This window comes from Petaurus breviceps, unplaced genomic scaffold, assembly GCF_028583685.1.
Source record: "Petaurus breviceps papuanus isolate PSGF00001 unplaced genomic scaffold, PetGlider_PUasm1.0 90925, whole genome shotgun sequence".
Lineage (NCBI taxonomy): Eukaryota > Metazoa > Chordata > Mammalia > Diprotodontia > Petauridae > Petaurus > Petaurus breviceps.
Genome location: NW_027187380.1, coordinates 20,869,919 through 20,890,809, shown reverse-complemented (window position 1 = coordinate 20,890,809; position 20,891 = coordinate 20,869,919). Strand labels below are relative to the sequence as shown.

General features: G+C 37.3%; 1 protein-coding gene across 1 annotated transcript in view; it reads left to right on the top strand.

Annotated features, from left to right (window-relative positions):
- The window catches only part of LOC138152793 (thyroglobulin-like), a 32,435-nt gene extending 12,092 nt beyond the window's left edge, over nucleotides 1–20,343 (top strand). Inside the window, 2 exon segments of the mRNA XM_069076865.1 lie at nucleotides 17,223–17,337; nucleotides 20,205–20,343. Coding sequence (XP_068932966.1) covers nucleotides 17,223–17,337; nucleotides 20,205–20,343 — 254 coding nt within the window.
- The last annotated feature ends 548 nt before the right edge of the window (nucleotides 20,344–20,891 follow it).

The window sequence follows — 20,891 nt, the reverse complement described above, 5'->3', positions numbered from 1 at the left end:
TTAGCCTAGGGGCAGGGAAGATCTTTAAAATTTACATTCTTATTACACTGCTTGTAATATTCTTTCCTTAATTTGGGAATTTTGGAACCTGGCTATAATATTCCTAGGAGTATTCTTTTTGGGATCTTTCTCAGGAGGTGATTGGTGGATTCTTTCCACCTCTATTTTGCCCTCTGGTTCTAAAACATCAGGGCAATTTTCCTTGAGAATTTCTTGGAGGATGATTTCTAGGTTGTTTTTTGGATCATGGCTTTCAGTAGTCCAATAATTATTTAAATTATCTCTCCTGGATCTATTTTCCAGGTCAGTGGTTTTTCCAATGAGATATTTCACATTACCTTCTATTTTATCTTTTGTTTGGATCTGCTTAATAGTATCTTGAATTCTCATAAAGTCACTAGCTTCCATTTGCTCCAATTATAATTCTGAAGGAATTATTCTCTTCAGTGAGCTTTTGAGATTCTTTTTCCTTCAGGAAAATTTGGCTTTTTAAGACATTCTTTTCCCATTGACTTTTTGAGCCTCTTTTGCCATTTGAATTAATCTATTTTTTAAGGTTTTATTTTCTTCAGTCAGGTTGTTGACTCTCTTTTCATGATTTTCTTGCATCATTCTCATTTCTATTCCCAATTTTCCCCCCACTTCTCTTATTTAGTTTTCACAGTCCTTCTTAACCTCCTCTATGACCTGTACCCCATTCATATTTTTTTCTTGGAAGCTTTTGGTGCAGGATTTCTGACTTCATTCTCTTCCTGCTGTTCCATGTTTTGACCCTTTTCCCCCCAAAAAAAGGAATCTAAATTTGGATTTCTGTGCTTGCTTTGCTTCCTTTGTTTGCTCATGTTGCTACTCAATTACTTGAATTTTGAGCTTTTTGCCACAGTAGAACTCTGCTTCCAGAGAGGAGGGCTTCATCCCAAATCGCTGAGGTTTTCTCAACTGCCAGAACTATTAGTTGGCTGCCCTCTTTGAAGCTTTCACATGCTCTGGCTCACTGGTCACACACCCTAGGATCTCCATCCTTGACAGCAATCCATAACCAAGCAGGTTAAAGCAAGAGTCATTACCCCTCGAAATGGTTGCTTCGTCCCCCTACAATTTGCAGGCCAGTAGCTCTGAAGCAGCCACCTGGTGGCCACCCTGCCTCTGCCACTTTTTGCCCTAGGGGGCACAGGCCACACCACACTCCTGGAATCACTGTACCTAAAGTCTACCCTGACCTCTCCCTTTTTCTTTGGCATTTATGGGTTGATAATTTTGGAAATAGCCACAGCTGCTGATGATCTACTCTACCGAATCCCCTCTAGCTATGGCTACTTGTGCTACCCTAAGGCTAAAACCAATGGCTCACTTAGGGCTGGGCTCTGCTCCCAGCACCCTGCAATGGACCCTTCCTGTCCACCTGCTGGGCTGTCCTCAGTGGGAGGTTTGTTTCTCTCTGTCACTTTGTGGGTTCTGTAGCCCTAAAGTTTGTTTGGAGTCATTTTTTATATGTTTGAGCTTGCTATGAGGGGACCACAGGGAGTTTTCCTGCTTCTACACCACTATCTTGGCTCACCCTACACCCCCCATCCACCTGAGCATTTCTTCTTTGCAAACAAGATTAGGTCTTGGCTTTAAAGATATACTTTTGTTCATATTGAATACCAAGTACTCCCTGCATACCAATGATTTTTAGGGATTCTTTGTAATGAATACTGTAATTTTCTCAAAGGCTTTTTTTCTGCATCAATTGAAATAATCATATAGCTTTGAAATACATGTTATTTATCTGATTAATTATGCTAATTGTTTTGTTAATATTAGACCATACTTACAGCATTGTTATGATTTCAACCTGGAATTATTCTTATATGTTTTTCTGTAGTCTATGGGGATTTTTTCCTTTTGTAAAAAAGAAATATTTATTTATTTTTAGTTTGCAACATTCAGTTCCACAATCCCTTGAATTCCAAATTTTCTCAACCTCCCTCTCTTCTACCCTTTCCCCCATGGTGGTATGCAATCAAATTTAGGTTCTACAAATATTTCCCATTAAATATTAGTCAAGTTGTAAAGAAGGGTTATAAGCAATGGAGTGAACAATGAGAAATAAGGAACAAAACAAAACACAAAAGAGAGAGAGCAAGTAGTTTGCTTCAATCTGCATTCACACTCGGTAGTTCTTTTTCTGTATGTGGGTATTCCTTTCCATCATGAGTCTTTCGTAGTTGTCTTCTAACCTTGTTTCGCTGAGAGGAGCCCAGTCTATCAAAGTTAGTTGTCACACAAATGATGTATCTGTAATTGCGTACAAAGTTCTCTTGGTTCTTCTCTCCAGGTTACTATGTCTCTCCAGGTTATTATGAAATCTGTCTGCTCCTTTTGTCTTAGAGCACAATAGCATTCCATTACATTCATATACCACAGATGGTTTAGCCACTCCGCAATTGATGGGCATCCCTTTGATTTCCAATTCTTTGCCACCAGAGGAAGAGCTGCTATAAATATTTTTGTACATTTGGATCCTCCTCCCATTTGTATGCCTCTTTGGGATACAGTCCTAGAAGTAGTACTGCTGGGTCAAAGGGTATGAAATTATTTATAGCCCTTTGGATGCAGTCCAAGATTGCTCTCCAGAATGGTTGAATCAGTTCGCAACTCCACCAAAAATGCATTAGTGTTCCAATTTTCCCATATCCTCTCCAGCATTTATCATTTTCCTGTTTTGTCATCTCAGCCATTCTGACTGGTGAGATGTGGTACCTCAGAGTTGTTTTGATTTGCATTTCTCCAATCAATAGTGATTTAGAGCATATTTTCATATGCTTGTAGATTTCTTTAATTTCTTCCTCTGAAAACTGCTTGTTCATATCCTTTGACCATTTATCAATTGGGGAATGACTTCTATTCTTATAGATTTGACTCAGTTCTCAGTATATTTTAGAAATGAGGCCTTTAGCAATGATACTGGTTTTAAAAATCCTTTCCCAATTTTGTACTTCCCTCCTAATCTTGGTTACATTGGCTTTACTTGTACAAAAACTTTTCAATTTAATGTAATCAAAATTATCCAGTTTGGTTTTATTAAAGCTCTCTAACTCTTGTTTGGTCATTAAGTCTTCCCTTCTCTATAAATCTGACTGGTAAACTATTCCTTGTTCCTCCAGATTGCTTACATTATCAGCCTCTATGCTTAGATCATGCACACATTTAGACTTTATTTTGGTGTCTATGAAGATTTTTTAAAAATTTATGTCAACATGTATTGATGTAAATGAATAGAGCATGGGTCTCTGGTTCTCTTTTTATGTTTGTTTGACTATTGGAGCTCTATTTTTCATATAAAAGAAGTTTGTAGATTGACTTCCATTTTTTTCTTTCAAAATTATTTTATTGAATTTTTTAAGCATCACCACATTTTATTCTTTCTAATTGTGGGATTTTTTTAGTGGATTATTTTGCCAATGGGATATCCACAGCAGCTGCTATGAATATGCAGGCATATTCCCAGGTTTGAATCATAAGATACAGTCTTCCTTGAAGATGAAACCAAGACATTTATTCAAACACCAGTAAGCCAAATCCGTCATAGTAACAAAGAAGTCTATACACATCGCCAGTGCATGGAGCACTGACAGCCCAAGCATTCTTTTTAAGATAATGTCCATACATATTACCAATGCAGGTAACACAAACATCCCAAGCCTTCCCTACATTAGACCTCCCCACAAAACAAGTTCTTTTAGGCAAAAACACTCCTTTGCTCCCTCACACTATCTTCTGCTCTCTCTCTCTCTCTCTCTCTCTCTCTCTCTCTCTCTCTCTCTCTCTCTCTCTCTCTCTCTCTGTCTCTCTCTCTCTTTGGCTCTCTGTCTCTGTCTCTCTGTCTGTCTGTCTCTGATTCTCTGTCTCTCTGACTGTCTGTCTCTCTGTCTCTCTCTGTCTGTCTCTCTCTGATTCTCTGTCTCTCTGACTGTCTGTCTCTCTGTCTCTGTCTCTCTCTCTCTCTGTCTCTATCTCTCTCTGTCTCTGTCTCTCTCTCTGTCTCTGTCTCTCTGTCTCTGTCTCTCTCTCTCTGTCTCTCTGTCTCTCTCTCTGTCTCTCTCTGTCTCTGTCTCTCTCTCTCTTTGTGTCTCTGTCTCTGTCTGTCTCTCTCTCTCAGCCTCACTCTCTCTCAGCACTGCCTCACCCAGGATTCCTGCTGTAATGCCATACACAGAAGCTTTCCAGAAGAATGCTACTGTGAACAGCTTTTAATGTTCTTATTACACTGCTTAGTGAACACTCTGTTTATTCCATAACAAATCAAAGCAAAACATCCAAAGAAAATCAAGGTACAGCATCCACAATATTACTACTTATCACAGAAAATCACAATATAATATTCGCAACAGTATATCATTAAAATAGCTACATAGTTTTCACCAAAAAGGTCACAATATTTAGAACAAATAACAATCATCTCAAAGTACAGTAGTCAAAGTCTTCCACTCATGGGGCAAAGTCTTACATTAACTCAGTCAGTCAGTTATTCAACAATCAATTACTAAGTAAGATCACAATATAGTCTCAAAGTACAATGGTCAGTCTTCCACTGATGGGGCAAACTTGATTAACTCAATTAGTCACTTATTCAGCAATCAATTACTAAGTATCATACACAAAACTCTCCACCCCTGGGTCACTAGTAAACTAAAATTTCATCATTACTCAGCAGCCAGGGAGAAGTCTCTTCATCTTGACTTGAGGCTGGTTCTAAGATTCCCTGGATCCTCTTTCATGGTCCCAGATTTTACCTGAATTCACCAGACTGTCACCTGGGTTCAATGGCAGACAGCTCCCAGTTCCTTGTACAGCGCTCTGGGTAGGTCCTGCTCCACACTGAAGTTCACAAGGTCTGGTCCATGTCGGATCCTTCACAGTTTCTGCTCCAGGGAATTCAAGGCTCAATCAAGCCACAAACAAACAAAGTCTCAGCATCCCAGTCATGCTTCCTCATTCACCTGAGCTCCTGTGCTCCTCTGTCACCTGGGTTCCTGGGATCCTGGCTCCTGTCCAGAAGAAGCTCCACCCCCATAAGTTCTCAGGAAATTCTGGCTCATTTTTCCATTCTCTCTTTTGTAGCTTCTCTGCCATCAGATGCTGGTCCCAGGAAATTCTGACTGTGCCTCTCTGGGGCTTTTCTTATATACACAGCATTAGCTACTTCCTGTTTCAGTCAACCCCTTCCTGTTATGTCAGCAACAGGAGACAGGAGTTCATACCTTCTGTTTCCCCAACAGAGGCTTGATCAGTTACTAATCAGTACCTGCTACCTTTGCCAAAACAAAGCGATCTTCAAATTTAAATTACATTACTATTACACCTTATCTATACCTACCTATACCCATTCAGCAAGCTCCTCCCACCATGGGCTCCATGTGATCACAAGACCTATTAAGTGACAAGAAAGATATTCCCATTCCATTAACAATACCTTAACAATACATAAATAAGATTAGTATTTCTTTTTAAATATTTGACTGGATTTGTGTCAATTATTAATTATCTGCTAAACCACTGCTCACCTTAGTCAGTGTATTCATCCCTGCAACTTTTAGTACTCTCTTTTTGTAACAACCTTGTGTTTATTCTCATTCTATTTACACTTTATATATTTATATGTGTAGTTTTGCAATTCTCCCTAGAATGTAAATTCTGTTTCATTCTTTGTATTTTATTTCCAGCAGCTAGCATAGTACCTGACATACATTAGGCACTTAATAAATGTATGGTGCTTCATTGATTGATACTTCAGCACCTTATTTTAACTCTGTGTAAATTATCCATGTCTTTATTTAGGTTTGGGATTTTTTTTTACTTTTATTCATATTATGGTGTATAAATTATGTTCTTATTATACTTTCTTCTCTATGGTTTGTTTATCCTCCATTATATGATCCATTTTATCTTTGTTTATGTACAGTTAGGTCTTGATTAGTGTGAAGAGTGGATCCTGTAAGGTAGTTGCATGTTTTCAAATTTGTACTTTTTAAAATTTCAATTACATAAAATATGATCCTTGTTTCCAGCACAATGAAAATATGCATTGTAAACTCAAATAATGTGACCACTGGGCACTATTCAATCAAACAGAAAACTTCAATCTTCTTTCTGGTGGTGTCTTTTAGCAATTCAGATGCTTTCCCAGCTGTCAGACATGGCTGCTCCAATGGACACTTCTGCTGTTCAGCATCGATGTCAAATGGGACTTCTAATGGGACCTCAAGATCTTTTTAAACTCACATGTCCTCAGGACATATTCCTTTCAAGATGCTCATTAGCCTACTATCAAGAGAGAACAAATATAAAATATCCTTGGCACCATCTTGCCTAGGAGTATGCTCCATGTCAGGAGTAGTGTCAACAACACCATAATATCAGAGTAGCAATTGATTACTCCTCATCTCTCGCTAGAATCACATTTTGACACCCAGAGAGTGTTAACCAAGAGAGCTAAACCACAAATTCTTATTTTAAATAGTCTCCTGAGTTATAAGTTCTTCTGAGTCTGTAGGTAATTAGAGAACTCTTCAACATTTCCTATCACAAACCCTTAAATCATATATGACTAGATGTAAGTTCACTCAACGTTTCCATGCAGTCACCAGGAATGGCAACTAAGGAGGTTTGTTATTGGGGGAGGAAGACACCCATCATCCTAAGTAGACACAACTGATGCATTATTGACTCATATTTAGTCACATGAGATTCAAGTAAAAAACAGAGAAAAAGGAATCAACATGATGATTGCACCAAATTTAATACTGCTCTAATTTAACAAATATATTAAATTCCACAGTGGATAAAGCCTGGACCTAGGCAAATCTGACCTCAGATACTTACTAGCTGTGTGATCCTGGGCAAGTCACTTAACCCTGTTTTGCCTCTATATCCTCATCTGTAAAATGAGTTTGAGAAGGAAATGGCTAACTACTCCAGTATCTTTGCCCAAAAGAAATCCAAATGGGGTCAGAAAGAGTAGGACATGACCGAAATGGCCTTACAACAATGTATTATAAGTACTCCTTTAAGTGCTAGTCTTGCAAAAACACAGTGAAAACAGGTCTACTGAAATATGAAAATACCCATCATTATGAAAATAACCTATCATCAAGTGATTTTCACTAGAGCAAATCACTATTGTAGTCATTATATGCTGCTGAAATAGTAGTTAAATGTAAAAGAAACTCCTACAAATTTACAAGTTTAGGATTTTAAGTTCTTTTTCATCATGGACTCTCTTTCCTTAGGTAAGAATAAAGCCTGAAAAAATCAATGACTTCTCTAAGAAAAAAACCTTGAATCCTGTAATTCCTAATAAAAAATTTCTGTAGAAACAAACTTTGTTTCCTTGTAAAAAGGGTTCACTTAAGCATCAGAATTTGTCAAAGGTGCTATGCAAGAGAGAGAGGAAGTCTCATCATACCAAATAGATTCTAATTGGCAGGAAGAAATGGAAAGTTTCATAATGAATTTAATAACAGGGAGAGATGGAAATATGACTACATTCTGTTCTCTAATTTCCTGAAAATCAAGGGCTGGTTTAAAAAAAAAAAGCATATAGATGTAGAGCAAAAACATTCCAAAGTCTAATAAGAAACTGAGATTTTTATATCCAGCACTGCTATCATTTAAATATGGAATCAAATGAAATAGCAAACAAAAGACAATCAAGAATATTTGATCTTTGGTCAAATGTAGAACTGAACTAAAATTTAATATTATCTAGAAGTTTGGCAAATGTTTGGTTTTCCTTAAGTCATGCTGTCTTTTCATTTTAGTCCTTCTCTCTGTCCAGGTCTCTTGATAGGATCCTGAGAAAGGGAGAAAGTGCAGGGAGCAATTTTCGTGACTTTTGCCAATGTGAATTAGTGTGACAAATGAGACTTGGTCCACTTTTATCATCCATTTATTTTGCAGGTAACTCTTTTGATGACTGGGAAGGTCTCACCCCTTCAATTTCCATTCTAGGAATGCTCCATTATCAAAAGGATTACTGAGGTCCAGAGATAACAGTCTCTGGATCAAATTAGCAACATGATTTCACAGATAAAAGCAAATTCCTATTGCCAGTCTTTTTTGAAGAGGTAAAAATAAAGCTCTTCCTCAGATTTTCAAAATATTATCTTTCAAGAGAAAGTAAATTTTAAAACTTGTAAACTAATACTGACATCTGCCCTTGATAGTATTATGGCTTAGAGATTTGCATTTAACCATAAATTTTCTGACCTGAACCCTTTTATATATGGTTGTTAAGTGAATTAGAAATAAAAGCTTATAAAAATGTTGTTTGTGTGTTTTCACTTATGGACAATTATGTGTGTGCATGTATATGTGTGCATATATAATATTTATGTATATACATATATGTAAATGCAGGTTTTGTATTGGATTTTTCTTTAGTAGGACATGGGTTTTGAATCATTCTTTTAGTGATATTGTTGGTTCACTTTGAGTCATCCATAGCATCTGAACCAATAAACATAATACCTAGCAGAACCTTAATTTTTGCAATGATTGATGCTAAACCACAGTAAAACTAAATGGATCTCTTAAGAACTTAACTGAAAATCTTGGTCTTAGTATGGTTTTACTTAACTGAGTAGCTCAGCTTTTCTGAGGAAATATTAGTTGTTGTATCCAAGTGAACAAAGATGCTTAGAAAGTGTATCCAACTGTTCTGTGGATTGAGACACACATTTAGCCGTGTAATGAAAAGAATTCCACTCTTAACCAAAAAATAAGATAATCTCAGAGTATTGATGGACCTCAGAAGTAATGATTCCAACCTGTTACTGAATAGGAATCCCCCTAAAATACCCCCCAACTAGATAGAATGATAAGATGCAGAGTTATGGGATACTTAATATCTTTCAGAATAGCTCATTCTATTTTTAGACACTTCTGATTTTAGGAATTTTTTTTCTTGCAATGAGCTAAAATCTGCCAGGTTGCAACTTTAACACATTGCTCTTAGTTCTATCATCTCAAGCCAAACAAAACAAGCAGAATTCCTTTTGCAATTATTAGTTCCTCAAGTAGGTGACAGTAGCTATTGTGCCTCTCTTCTCCTGCCCCCCCCAAATACATTTGATTCTTCTCTGCCCCAGGCTAAGCATTCTCAGTTTCTTCTATTCAAGATCTCCTGGCCCTCCTTCATTCCAGTCACCCTCCTCTGGGTCCCATTTAACCTGTCAATGGGGTCACTAATTTGCATGCAATTCTCTGGAGGTAAAAATCTTCCAATGATATCAGTTGATTAGGTTATAGAAAACTCCCAAGTAGCATAGCACTAGACAATTTCTGCTCTTAATAGGTGTGTCAAAATAAATAAAATAAATAGCTGACTTACACAAAACATTGATAGCAATAATAAAATACACTATATATATATGGTTTTTTTTTGCAAAATTCTGAAGTAACAGAAGGTCTTCAGATGACCTGAAGATGAAATAAAATCTAGTCACTTTGATTTCACACATTCAGTGTCACTTTTCAATCAAAAACAAAGAGGGCCACAAAATGAAATATTTAGTTTATTGATGTGAAATGAGCATAGTTAGGGTTTCTAATTTGTGACTTGGTGTATCTTTTCTCTACTAGATATGGTTTCGTTATCATTTTTCCTCCAGGGAGTAGACTCCTTGTGCTAAAAATTATTATTATTATTATTAATTATTACCATCATCATTTTGAATTCTTCAAGATAAAATCAGTTAGTCTAGCAATCCATCAACTAGCATTTTTAAGTGCTTACTATGGTCTAAGCACTGGGGGATATAAAGAAAGGCAGAAGCAGTCCCCTTTACTCATGGAACCATATTCTAATGGAGGAGACAACATGCAAACATTATATAGATAGGAGATAAATACAGGGAAATTGGGAGGTAATATTAGATATATCAGCAATAACAGAGAATGGGGGTTGAGAAAAAATTGTCACTAAAGGTAGGATTTGGTTAAAAAGTGAAAGAAGGCAGGCAAACCAGGAGGCAAAAAAACAGGGAGGGAGATATTTACTAGTATAGGGTACACTACATTCAGGAGATAATTATCTTGTGCTGGAAACAGCCGGGAGGCTTGATTGTAGAGTTCATGGAGGGTAGTAAGAAGTGTGGAAAGTGGGGCAGAGCCAAGATGGTCAAGTAGAAGCACAAACTGGGTGTGAGCTCCTGCTCTAATCACTTCCAATACATGTAAAAAAATGATTCTAAACAAAGTTTAGAGATACAGAACCCACAAAGTGACAGAGAGAAACAAATCTCCCACTGAAGGCAACCGGGCACGTTGAGAGGGAATGTCTATCACAGTGTGCTGGAAGCTGAGCACAGTCCTGCGTGAGCCCCAAGGTTCTGGCCCTGACCAGCTATAGCCAGAGCAGACTTCAGGAGAGTGAATCACCAGCAGCTGTAGTGGTTTCCAGACTGCTCAACCCATAAACTCCAAAAACAAAGTAAAGGTCAGTGTGGAACACTGTTGGAAGAGGAGGGGAAGGAAGCATATGGTCCAGCCCCTGCCCCTGGTGCAAGAAGTGGCAGAGGCGCAGCAGTGGAGGTGCAGCAGCTACAATGGATGGCTGCCTAAGGAGCTCCTGGCCTGCAAATAGTAGGGGGACCAAGCGTCCATTCAGAGAGTAATTGCTCTTGCTTTAACCTGCTTGGATCTGAGTCATGGTCTTGGGTGGTAATCCTGGGGTGTGTGATCAGTGGGCCACAGCTTGTGGGGGCTATAGAGAGGGCATCCTCCTAATAGCTACAGCAGCTGCAAAAACCCCAGCAATTTGGGACAAAGCTCTCTCTGTTCTGGAAGCAGTGTTCTACCATGGAAAAGAGATCAAAAGTCAAGTAATTGGCTGGCAAGATGAGCAAGCAGAGGAAGCACAAAGAGACCATAGAATCCTTTTTTTGGGGGGAGCAAAAAGGATCAAGGCATGGAACGAGAGAAAGACAGCAAATTCAGAACTCCTACATCAAAAGCCTCTAAGAAAAATATGAATTGGTTACAGTCCATGGAGGAGCTCAAAGAAGGATTTTGAGAATCAAGTAAGAGAAGTGGAGGAAAAATTGGGAAGAGAAATGAGAATGATGAAAGAAAATCATGAAAAGAGAGTCAACAGCCTGCTAAAGGAGACCCAAAAATATACTGAAGAAAACAACACCTTAAAAAAATAGACTAACTCAAATGGCAAAAGAGGCCAAAAAAGCCAGTGAGAAGAATGCCTTAAAAAGCTGAATTTGCCAGACAGAAAAGGAATTTAAAAAACTTCCTGAAGGGAATACCTCCTTCAAAATTAGATTGGAGCAACTGGAAGCTAATGAGTTTATGAGAAATCAAGATACTATTAAATAGATCCAAACAAATGAAAAAAAATAGAAGGTAATGTGAAATATCTCATTGGAAAAACCACTGACCTGGAAAATAGATCCAGGAGAGATAATTTAAAAATTATTTGACTACCTGAAAGCCATGATCAAAAAAGAGCCTAGACACCATCTTTCAGGAAATTATCAAGCAAAATTGCCCTGATATTCTAGAACCAGAGGTCAAAATAAAAATTAAAAGAATTTGCTGATTGCCTCTTGAAAAAGATCCCAAAAAGAAAACCCCTAGGAATATTATAGCCAAATTTCAGAGTTCCCAGGTCAAGGAGAAAATATGCCAAGCAGTCAGGAAGAAACAATTTGAGTATTGTGGAAAGACAATCAGGATAACACAAGACCTAGCAGCTTCTACATTAAGGGATCAAAGGGCTTGAAATATGATATTCCAGAGGTCAAAGGAGCTAGGATTAAAACCAAGAATCACCTACCCAGCAAAACTGCATATAATGCTATAGGGAAAAATATTGGTCATTCAATGAAATAGAGGATTTTCAAGCATTCTTGATGAAAAAACCAGAGCTGAACAGAAAATTTGACTTTCCAATACAAGAAGCAAGAGAAGCATGAGAAGGTAAACAGGAAAAAAGAAATCATAAGGTACTTATTAAAGTTAAACTATTTATATTCCTACATGGAAAAATGATAATTGTAACTCATGAGACTTTTCTCAGTATGAAGATGCATGAAGGGAATATATGTGTGTATATATATACATATATATGTACATATACATATATGTATGTATATAATGGTGTATGTGTATATAAATATGTATGTGAGAGTGGGCATATGTATGTTCATCTATACATAGACAGAGGTCACAGAATGAGTTGAATATGATGGGGTGATATCTAAAAAATAAAATTAAGAGGTGAGAGATGAATTTATTGAAAGAAGGAGAAAGGGAGAGACAGATTAGGGCAAATTGTCTCATATAAAAGAGGCAAAAGAAAATTGTTACAGTGGAGGGGAAGAGCAGGAAGATAAAAGTGAATGGGACAACCTTATTCTCATTGAATTTGGCTTAAGGAGGGAATAACATACACATTCAATTGGGTATCCTACCCTACAGGAAATTATGTGGGGGGGGGAGTGGGTGAAGGGATAAGAGGAGGAATGATAGAAGGGAGAGCAAATTGGGGAAGAAGGTAGTTACAAGCAAATATTTTTGAAAAGGGATAGGGTCAAAGGAGAAAATAGAATAAGTGGGGGGCAGGATAGGATGGAGGGAAATATAGTTAGTCTCTCACACTAAAACTACTATGGAAATTATTTGGTTAACTTCACATGTAAAACCTATATTGAATTGCTTATCTTCCCAGTGGGGGCGTGTGAGGAGGGAAGAAGGAAAAGACCTTGGCCCTTTTAAGCTAAGATCATTTCAAGTTCTCATTTTGAATGAGGCAATGTCCTTTCAATGAATAGGCCTCTTAAGAAGTGAGTCAAGGAATGACGCCTATAATTAAAAAAAAAAAATTGGGAAGGGAAGACCCTGTGGGTTTAGGGTCAAAATAGAAACAGTTACTATTTTACATACACTTTGCTCCAGGCAGGCCCCCCCAAGAAACCATTAAGTGGTACTTGAGAAGAAACCTATTGTTGTCCAAACAGTGAAATCCAGTGTTTAAGACTTGGTCTCTAAGAAAGAAATCTATTCAATAAAGTCAAAGATAACCAGGTGGGTTTTGGCCATCAAAATTTGCCTTCCATTGGACAGAACATCCTCAGGTAAGGGAAAGAGGTGAGGGGAGAGGAAAGTAGGAGAAAAGAGGTGAGGAGAAGAGGGAAAGGGAGCAGAAGGTAGGAGAGGAGAGGTGAGAGGAGAGGGACATGGGAGATGAATTTAAGAGCATACTGGGCTGGATATATAGATTTGGGAGTAATCTGCATAGAAATAATAAACTTATGGGATTTGATGAAGTCACTGAGGAAAAAAGCTTTGAGAACAAAGAGGGTCCTGGTGTTATGGTTTAAACCCAAGGACACCAAAAACTATTGAGCTAGGGTTTCTGCCAACCCAAAAACTGCTGCAGTTTCATGATATGTGGTGGTAGAACTCTCTCAAAGAATTCAGTCAGACTACCTCTAATCCAAATAGAAGCATTTATTGAGATTGATGCCTCTCATGAAGCAAGCTAAATTCCAAGAGGAACCAGCAACTTGAAAGAAAGCAAGATGGATTTTTATAGGGTAAAGATACAATTAAAGAACAGAAATTTACATAGAATAGAGGAATGCCATTAATATTAAAAAGGCAGGAGGAGTTTGTTAAGGGATTAAGTAATGGAGGAGGGGTCCCATCTATGGTTCGGTGGTTAAACATTCTGGTCATTCCGCCCTCCAACTGGCTAGCTATTGTGGTTCTGTCTTGGGCTAGATGGATGATGTGATTGTGGTTAAATACAATAACACACCTGTTTCTGTGTGAATGGGTCTGGGGGCAGTGACCAGGTAAAGGCAGTAGCTAGGTTTCCATCATATGGGCACACCTGCTGTTTCTGTGGGAACTAAGAGTTCAGGGACATACCTGTTGTTCACACCTGTTGAGCAGTGAGACACATGTTAAGATACTGGTGGGGGGGTTAGGTAGATACAGTGGACCTATAGTGAAGTTTGGATATTGGGGCTGAGGGCAGTTCTCTTAGGTCTCCATCACTGGAGATAACCTTCTGGACTGCCCAAACTCATACATATATACACATGAGAACTTTCAGATTAACTCCTATGCTGAATGACACCATCTTCACATTTATCAAGAGTAAAAGTGATATCTACAGCTATAAATAAGGAGAATTGAAATGATTTAGCATGTTATAAAAGAACAAGAAAGTACAAATAATAAATATAATTGAAAAGAGGCATATTTTAGGTCTGATATAAAAAAAAAATCTAAGTGAAATCCATTACCTCTCAAGGGAGTACTGGATATTTCATTGTTCTTGAAGGATATTGGGTAGGATACAAGATACTACATCTAAGGATACCATTATGCAGTAATACAGAAAGGACTCAATGATATCACAATTCTCTGTATCACCAGTTAAAGAGACTATATATTTCATTCTGGCAATATTTTTTTTCATGATATGGTCTATGATCAATGGGATATCACTGAAAATTTTGGTACTATTCAGTACTATTACTTAGTACTGATGTAGTTTATTGTTCTTAATTCCTTTAACCATAATACATGCACCTTGTTGATCTCTGGAGATAATGTGACTTTCTAAAAATGGTTTTTATTTCTGATTGAAGGATTGCTACTCCTTTTTTAATGACTTGATACATAGTAAAATTTTCTATTTTGTTGCTCTTCACTCATTTTTCAGTCATTCCTGAATCTTCATGACCCCATTTAGGGTTTTCTTGGCAAAGATACTAGAGTGGTTTGACTTTTCTTCCTCCAGCTCATTTTACAGATGAAGAAACTGAGGAAAACAGGGTTAAGTGACTTGCCCAGGGTCCTATAGCTAATAAGTATCTGAGGCCAGATTTGATCTTAAGAGAATGAGTCTTCCTGATTCCAGGTCTGACACTTTTTCCACTGTGCCACATACCTGCCCCCAAACACTCTAGTCTCTTCATTTTTTTTTTTTTTTGCTTTTTGGAGGGTAATTGGGGTTAAGTGACTTGCCCAAGGTCACATGGCCTTTTTTGTGTTAAGTGTATGAGGCTGGATTTGAATTCTAAGAAGTTTTACTTTTTTAAAATCTTCATTATTTCTCTTCCTTTTCAGTTTGTTCTGTTCTTCTTATTCTGATTTTTGTGCTATACCCTCTGAGAATCATAAGGTTTCCTTGAGGTTTAGTGCTCACTTCCTGATATCTACAACTGCTAGTACACTTCATTTCCAAATTACCTTGGATCCATTTTGTATACATTATGCACTTATACATGTGTATAATGAACTCTTTGAGGGAAGCAAATGCTTCACATTTTCTTTGTATCCTTATCACTTAGTACAGTGCCATATAGTAGGTATTTAAAAAATACTGATGATTGATAAATTATTCATTCTCTTTGAGTCCCTAATGGAGTTAAACCTACTGAAGTAGTAGGTTTAAGTTCCCTCTTCTAGTCAGCTTGATCTTATTGTTTAAAAAAAAAATCTTGAACCGTTATTTGTTTATTTCACTGTTCTTCACTCTTAAAAATGTCAGGGAAATGTTATTGAATGAAAGTCGTGCCAAATTGTAGAAATTACCCTATGCTGCAAATTATGAGATTTAGTTGCACCTCCTCTCATGATCAGTCTCTTCCCAAAAGGTCATTCTATTTCCTATCTGCAACTATGTGATGTGTTTCCCATTATTCTGGGGGCTAGCTGCTCTCAATATCAATATCAATATCTTTTATCATAAAGCAAAATGTTGCATATAGTGACACAATCCCCTGAGAGTAAAGCTGTCATGAGGTTCCTATTTTCCTTTTTAGGCATATATTTCCCCTATACTTGGAGCACTCTTTGGTAGATTCTAGTTAAACCCAATTTCCTAAAAAATGCTAACCATATGAAACAAGAGAAAGAAAAATAAAAAGAAAGAAAGAAAACCGCTACTGAATTGCTCCATCACATAGTGAGTTTGTATCTGATTCAAGACCCATTCCAAAAGTTGAGGGCTCTGATTAGGAGGCTGAATAAGAAAATTAGGCTGAGGCCAATACAACTAGAGGTCCAAAGACAACCTAGTAAATGATCTGAAGACAGTATGATCTCAGGTCAAGTAATTTTAGAGTTGAAGGTCAAATTCTGAGGCATTTTGGAAGGTGTTTAGACAAGGAAATGTACGAGGCCAACACATCCAGGTAAGGAAGCTCTGGAAAATAGAGAGATGCTTAAGAATCTGACAGTGTCCAGGGCTTGGTACAAATGCCATATCCAGCTTCCTGTTCTAATCTATGACTGTGATCCTATTCCAGGCCTAAAGAAAAGATCAGGGGGCAGCTAGGTGGCACAGTGAATAGAGAACGGGCCCTGGAGTCAGAAGGAAGGACCTGACTTCAAATTGGGACTCAGACACTTAATACTTACTAGCTGAGTGACCTTGGGTAAGCCACTTAATCCCCAAAAGTCCAGACTCTACTGACCTCTCACTTTGTCCTTTGTGTCTATGTGTTGATAAATCTGGAAACAGCCACAGCTGCTGCTGATCTGAAGTTCCTCTGCCTGGCGGCTGGTCAGGCCCGCCCTGGGGCTAAAGTCTGGGCATGGGGCTGGGCTCCGCTCCCAGAGCGCTGAGCTGGATTCCTGCTGGCCTGCCAGGCTGTCCTCAGCGGGAGGTTAGCTTCTCTGTGTCATTTTGTGGGTTCTGCAGCTCCAAAGTTTGTTTAGAGTCCCCTTTTTACATGGATTGGGGAGGGTGGAAGCTGGAGCTGCGGGAAGGTCGTGCTTCTACTCAGCCATCTTGGCTCCGCCCCCCAAAGTTACTTTCTTTTATAATGTTGTGGTCATAGTATGAATGATTCTTGTGATTCTACTTAGTTCACCCTGTATCAGCTCATATAAGCTGTCCTTGTATGAGCTCATACAAGACTTTTAGATTGGTCTCTGAATCAATATTTTCATCATTTTACAATGCAACAATATGCCCTTTTATCAAAATTCCATAATTTGTTCAGCTGTTCTTTAATTTATGGTCATCCAATTTGTTTCTAGTCCTCTGCTGCAACAAAAATGCTAATGTAAATATTTCTGTGCCTGAGGGTCTTTTCTGTCTTTCTTTTATCTCTGGTATATACTCATGGAAACACAATTGCTAGGTCAAGGAGTCTTCCAAATTTAGTGACTATGAAGCATAATTTCAAATTGTTTTCCAGTACAGATGTTGCAATTAACAGTTCCACCAGTAGTCCATTGGTGTGCCTATTCTTCCATTGCCTCTTCAACGGATTCCATTTTCTTAATCTTCTTTACCAATCTGATGAGTGTGAGGTAAAAACCACATAGTTTGAATTTCTATTTCTCTTAATATTGATTTGAATCATTTGTCTCATGTGAGCATAACTTGATATTCTTCTCTTGAAAATACCCTGTTTATATCTTTTTTTCCTACTTGGTACTGGCTCTTTTTTGTCTATATATGTACCAACTCCTCAAATATTTTGAATATTAAACCATTATCAGAAAAAAAATATCCCTCAAATACTTTCTGGCTGTTAACGTTTTCCCTTATTATCACAATTTAGTTACTTTCATTCATGCGTAACTTTTAAATTTTATATAATCACAATTATCCATTTTATCTTCTGTGATCATTTATATTGTTTGTGTGGGCAAGAATTATTTCTTTATCCATAGCTTTAAAAGGTGTAGAACACAGGATTAAGAGTTAGAAAATCTAATTTTGTTTATACTGCTTACTACCTACATCACCTTGGGCAAATCTCTTTAGCATTTGATATCTTAGTTTCTTCATTTGTAAGATGAGGGGGTAAGAGTAAATCAATGATGTCAAACTCAAATAGAAACATGTTGTACATAATGTTCATAAGGATACCTGTAGGCTACATGTTGACTCAGAAAACACATGTTTTTCTTATGTTCTTAGATTTTTTAAAGGAACACCTATATTTTTATTATATTTATTTATATATTTAAATATATTATATTTATATTATTATATAAAATATGATTTATTAAAGGAACTCCTATGTTCAATTCCTCCTGGATCTTATTTATTCGATTTATTCCATTAATCAACTTTTCTATTTTTTAACCAGTCTTAAATGTTCTTGATGATTACTGTTTTGTAAAATAGTTTGAAATCTGCCACTGCTAGGCCTCCATCCTTCCCATTAAACAAACAAAAAAAATTATTATATTTCTTGACCTGTTGTTCCTCCAGAATAATGTTCTTATTTTTTTGTTCTATCAATCAATCCTTTAGTGATTTTGTTGGCATAGCACTGGATCTGTAAATTAATTTATGTGGCATTCTTATTATTTTTGAGTGTGAGGTGGGAGCGGGGGGTATTGAATTAATGAAATTACTCCACCATACATTAATACCACATACACATACTATCAATAGTATTTTTCCAGATACATACATATATATATATATATATATGTGTGTGTGTGTGTGTGTGTATGTATTTATTAAAACAAAACAACCCCCCCAAAAAAAAACATGAGTGAACAAAGTCAAGACATTTCTGTTCAGTCAAGTGATTTTTAACTAAGGTTAACAGGAATTCTTTTTTTCCCCAGTATTTTTGTCTATATTAATTCGTTTGTTTACTTTTAGTTTATAAGACTCAGTTCCACAATCCCTTGAGTTTCAAATTTTCTCTCCCTTCTGCTCCTCTCCCTCGTCCCCCCATGGCAGCATGCAATCAAGTATAGGATCTGCAAATACTTTCACATTAGACATTAGCCAGGCTATAAAGAAGGATTGTATAGGATGGAATGAACAATGGGAAAGAGGAAACAAGACCAAAAAAGAAAAAGAAAGAGAGCAGGTAATTTGCTTCTATCTGCATTCAAATTCTGTTTTTTCTAGTTCTCTCTCTGGATATAGACATCTCTCTCCATCATGAGTCTTTTGGAGTTGTCTTATACCCCAGCATTGTTAAGAAGAGTGCAGTCTATCAAAGTTGATTGTCACACATATGTTGTGTCTGTAATTGTGTACAAATTTCTCCTGGTTCTGCTCTTCTCACTCAGCATCAGTTCATACAAGCCTCTCCAGGTAAATATGAAGTCCATCTGCTCCTCGTTTCTTATAGCACAAGAGTATTCCATTACATTCACATACTACAACTTGTTTAGCCATTCCCCATTTGATGGGCATTCCTTTAATTTCCAATTCTTTGCCACCAGAAAAAGAGCTGTTATAAATATTTTTGTACATATGGGTCTTCCTCCCATTTCTATGATCTCTTTGGGATACAACCCTAGAAATGGTATTGCTGGATCAAAGGGTTTGAGATTATTTATAGCCCTTTGGGTATAGTTCCAGATTGTTCTCCAGAGTGGTTGAATCAGTTCACAACTCCACCAGCAATGGATTAGTGTTCCAATTTTTCCACATTTTCTCCAACATTTGTTATTTTCCTATTTTGTCATCTTGGCTAATCTGACTGGTGAGATGTGGTACCTCAGAGTTGTTTTGATTTGTATTTCTCTAATCATAGTGATTTAGAACATTTTTTTTCATATACTTATAAATATCTTTAATTTCTTCCTCTGAATACTGCCTGCTCATATCCTTTGACCATTTATCAGTTGGGGAACAGGAATTATTTTTGAATTGGTTGAGGGACATGGCCCTGACCTTTGGGGCTTATATGAAACAGGAAGCTTTTGGAATAGATAATAAGTTGTCCAGCAGTTTAAAGATGGAAACCTCCAGCCAAATCCCTGAGAAAGAATCAGTTAAGGGCAAGTACTCAGGCTTCAACCTCAGTCTTCCCCCTCAACCAGAGGATGATCATGTTAACTTCCAAGGATTGAAGCATTCAGACTTCTCACTGACATTCTAGAAGTACTGGTTGGCAGTGTCTGCATGAGCTGATTTGGAGGTGGAGAAGCATATAGACACATTAAAGAAAAGTCTCATCAGGAATCTAGCAGAAAAGCTCTACCATTCATAAGGGGAACTTCTTAAGTAACCAATGAAGGATAGGTACTTCATACTTTTGGTTGATTGATGAATGGGAGAAAAAACTTAGCAAGCAAGTAGGAACTGTGATTTTTCTCATTGTTATGTGTGCTCATTAAAGTCTTGAGGGAGTTTCTTCTAATCTTTTGCTTTCCTTTATGAGTTAATCTAAATCAATGCTTATCATTTCTTGTAGAAAAGAGAGTTGGATGGTGGTGGTATTAGTAGTGGGGTGTTCATACACGGTCGCTATGATAGTAGCTCATCCATTTTCAGCCATCAGCCCCACTGCTAAAGACTGTGATTTTGCTAAACCTCCTCCAATAAGTCTGTGAAAGCTTTTGAGAGGAAGAATGAGCTCTTTAAATGTGAGTTCTCTGGTATTTGTTCATAAAAGATTTTACTTGGTGGAGGTGTCTGTCTATACTTTTTTCCCCTAGAGAGGTAATCATTATTCTACATCTGTCACATTTTTTCCTCTAGTAGAGAGGAAAATGTTAGTGAATTGAAAAGGTTCAGAGAATGTCACTAATCTGCTATTTGCTGGGCTCGTGACCCCTATTCTTAACTTCCATGGAGAAGTCTTGAACATTTAATCACGCAAATGTGAGTTATACTTTTAAGCTGAAAAAAAAATCAGCTGCCAGAGTTCTGGAGGTTGTCTAATTTCTTGGAGTCAGATTGTTTTTGACATTATAGAAATAAGATATTCTGGCACAGTTGAAGGATTTAAAGTTTGAGACCCAGTTCAAAATGAATAGTTATTTGTTATCACATTTGACACATAAAGTTGATCTTTATCTGCTTGTTTTATCAATATCAAAGCATAACACTTCATCCTGAGGGTGAATATGACACTTTTAGGCAAAGATTTTAGTATTTA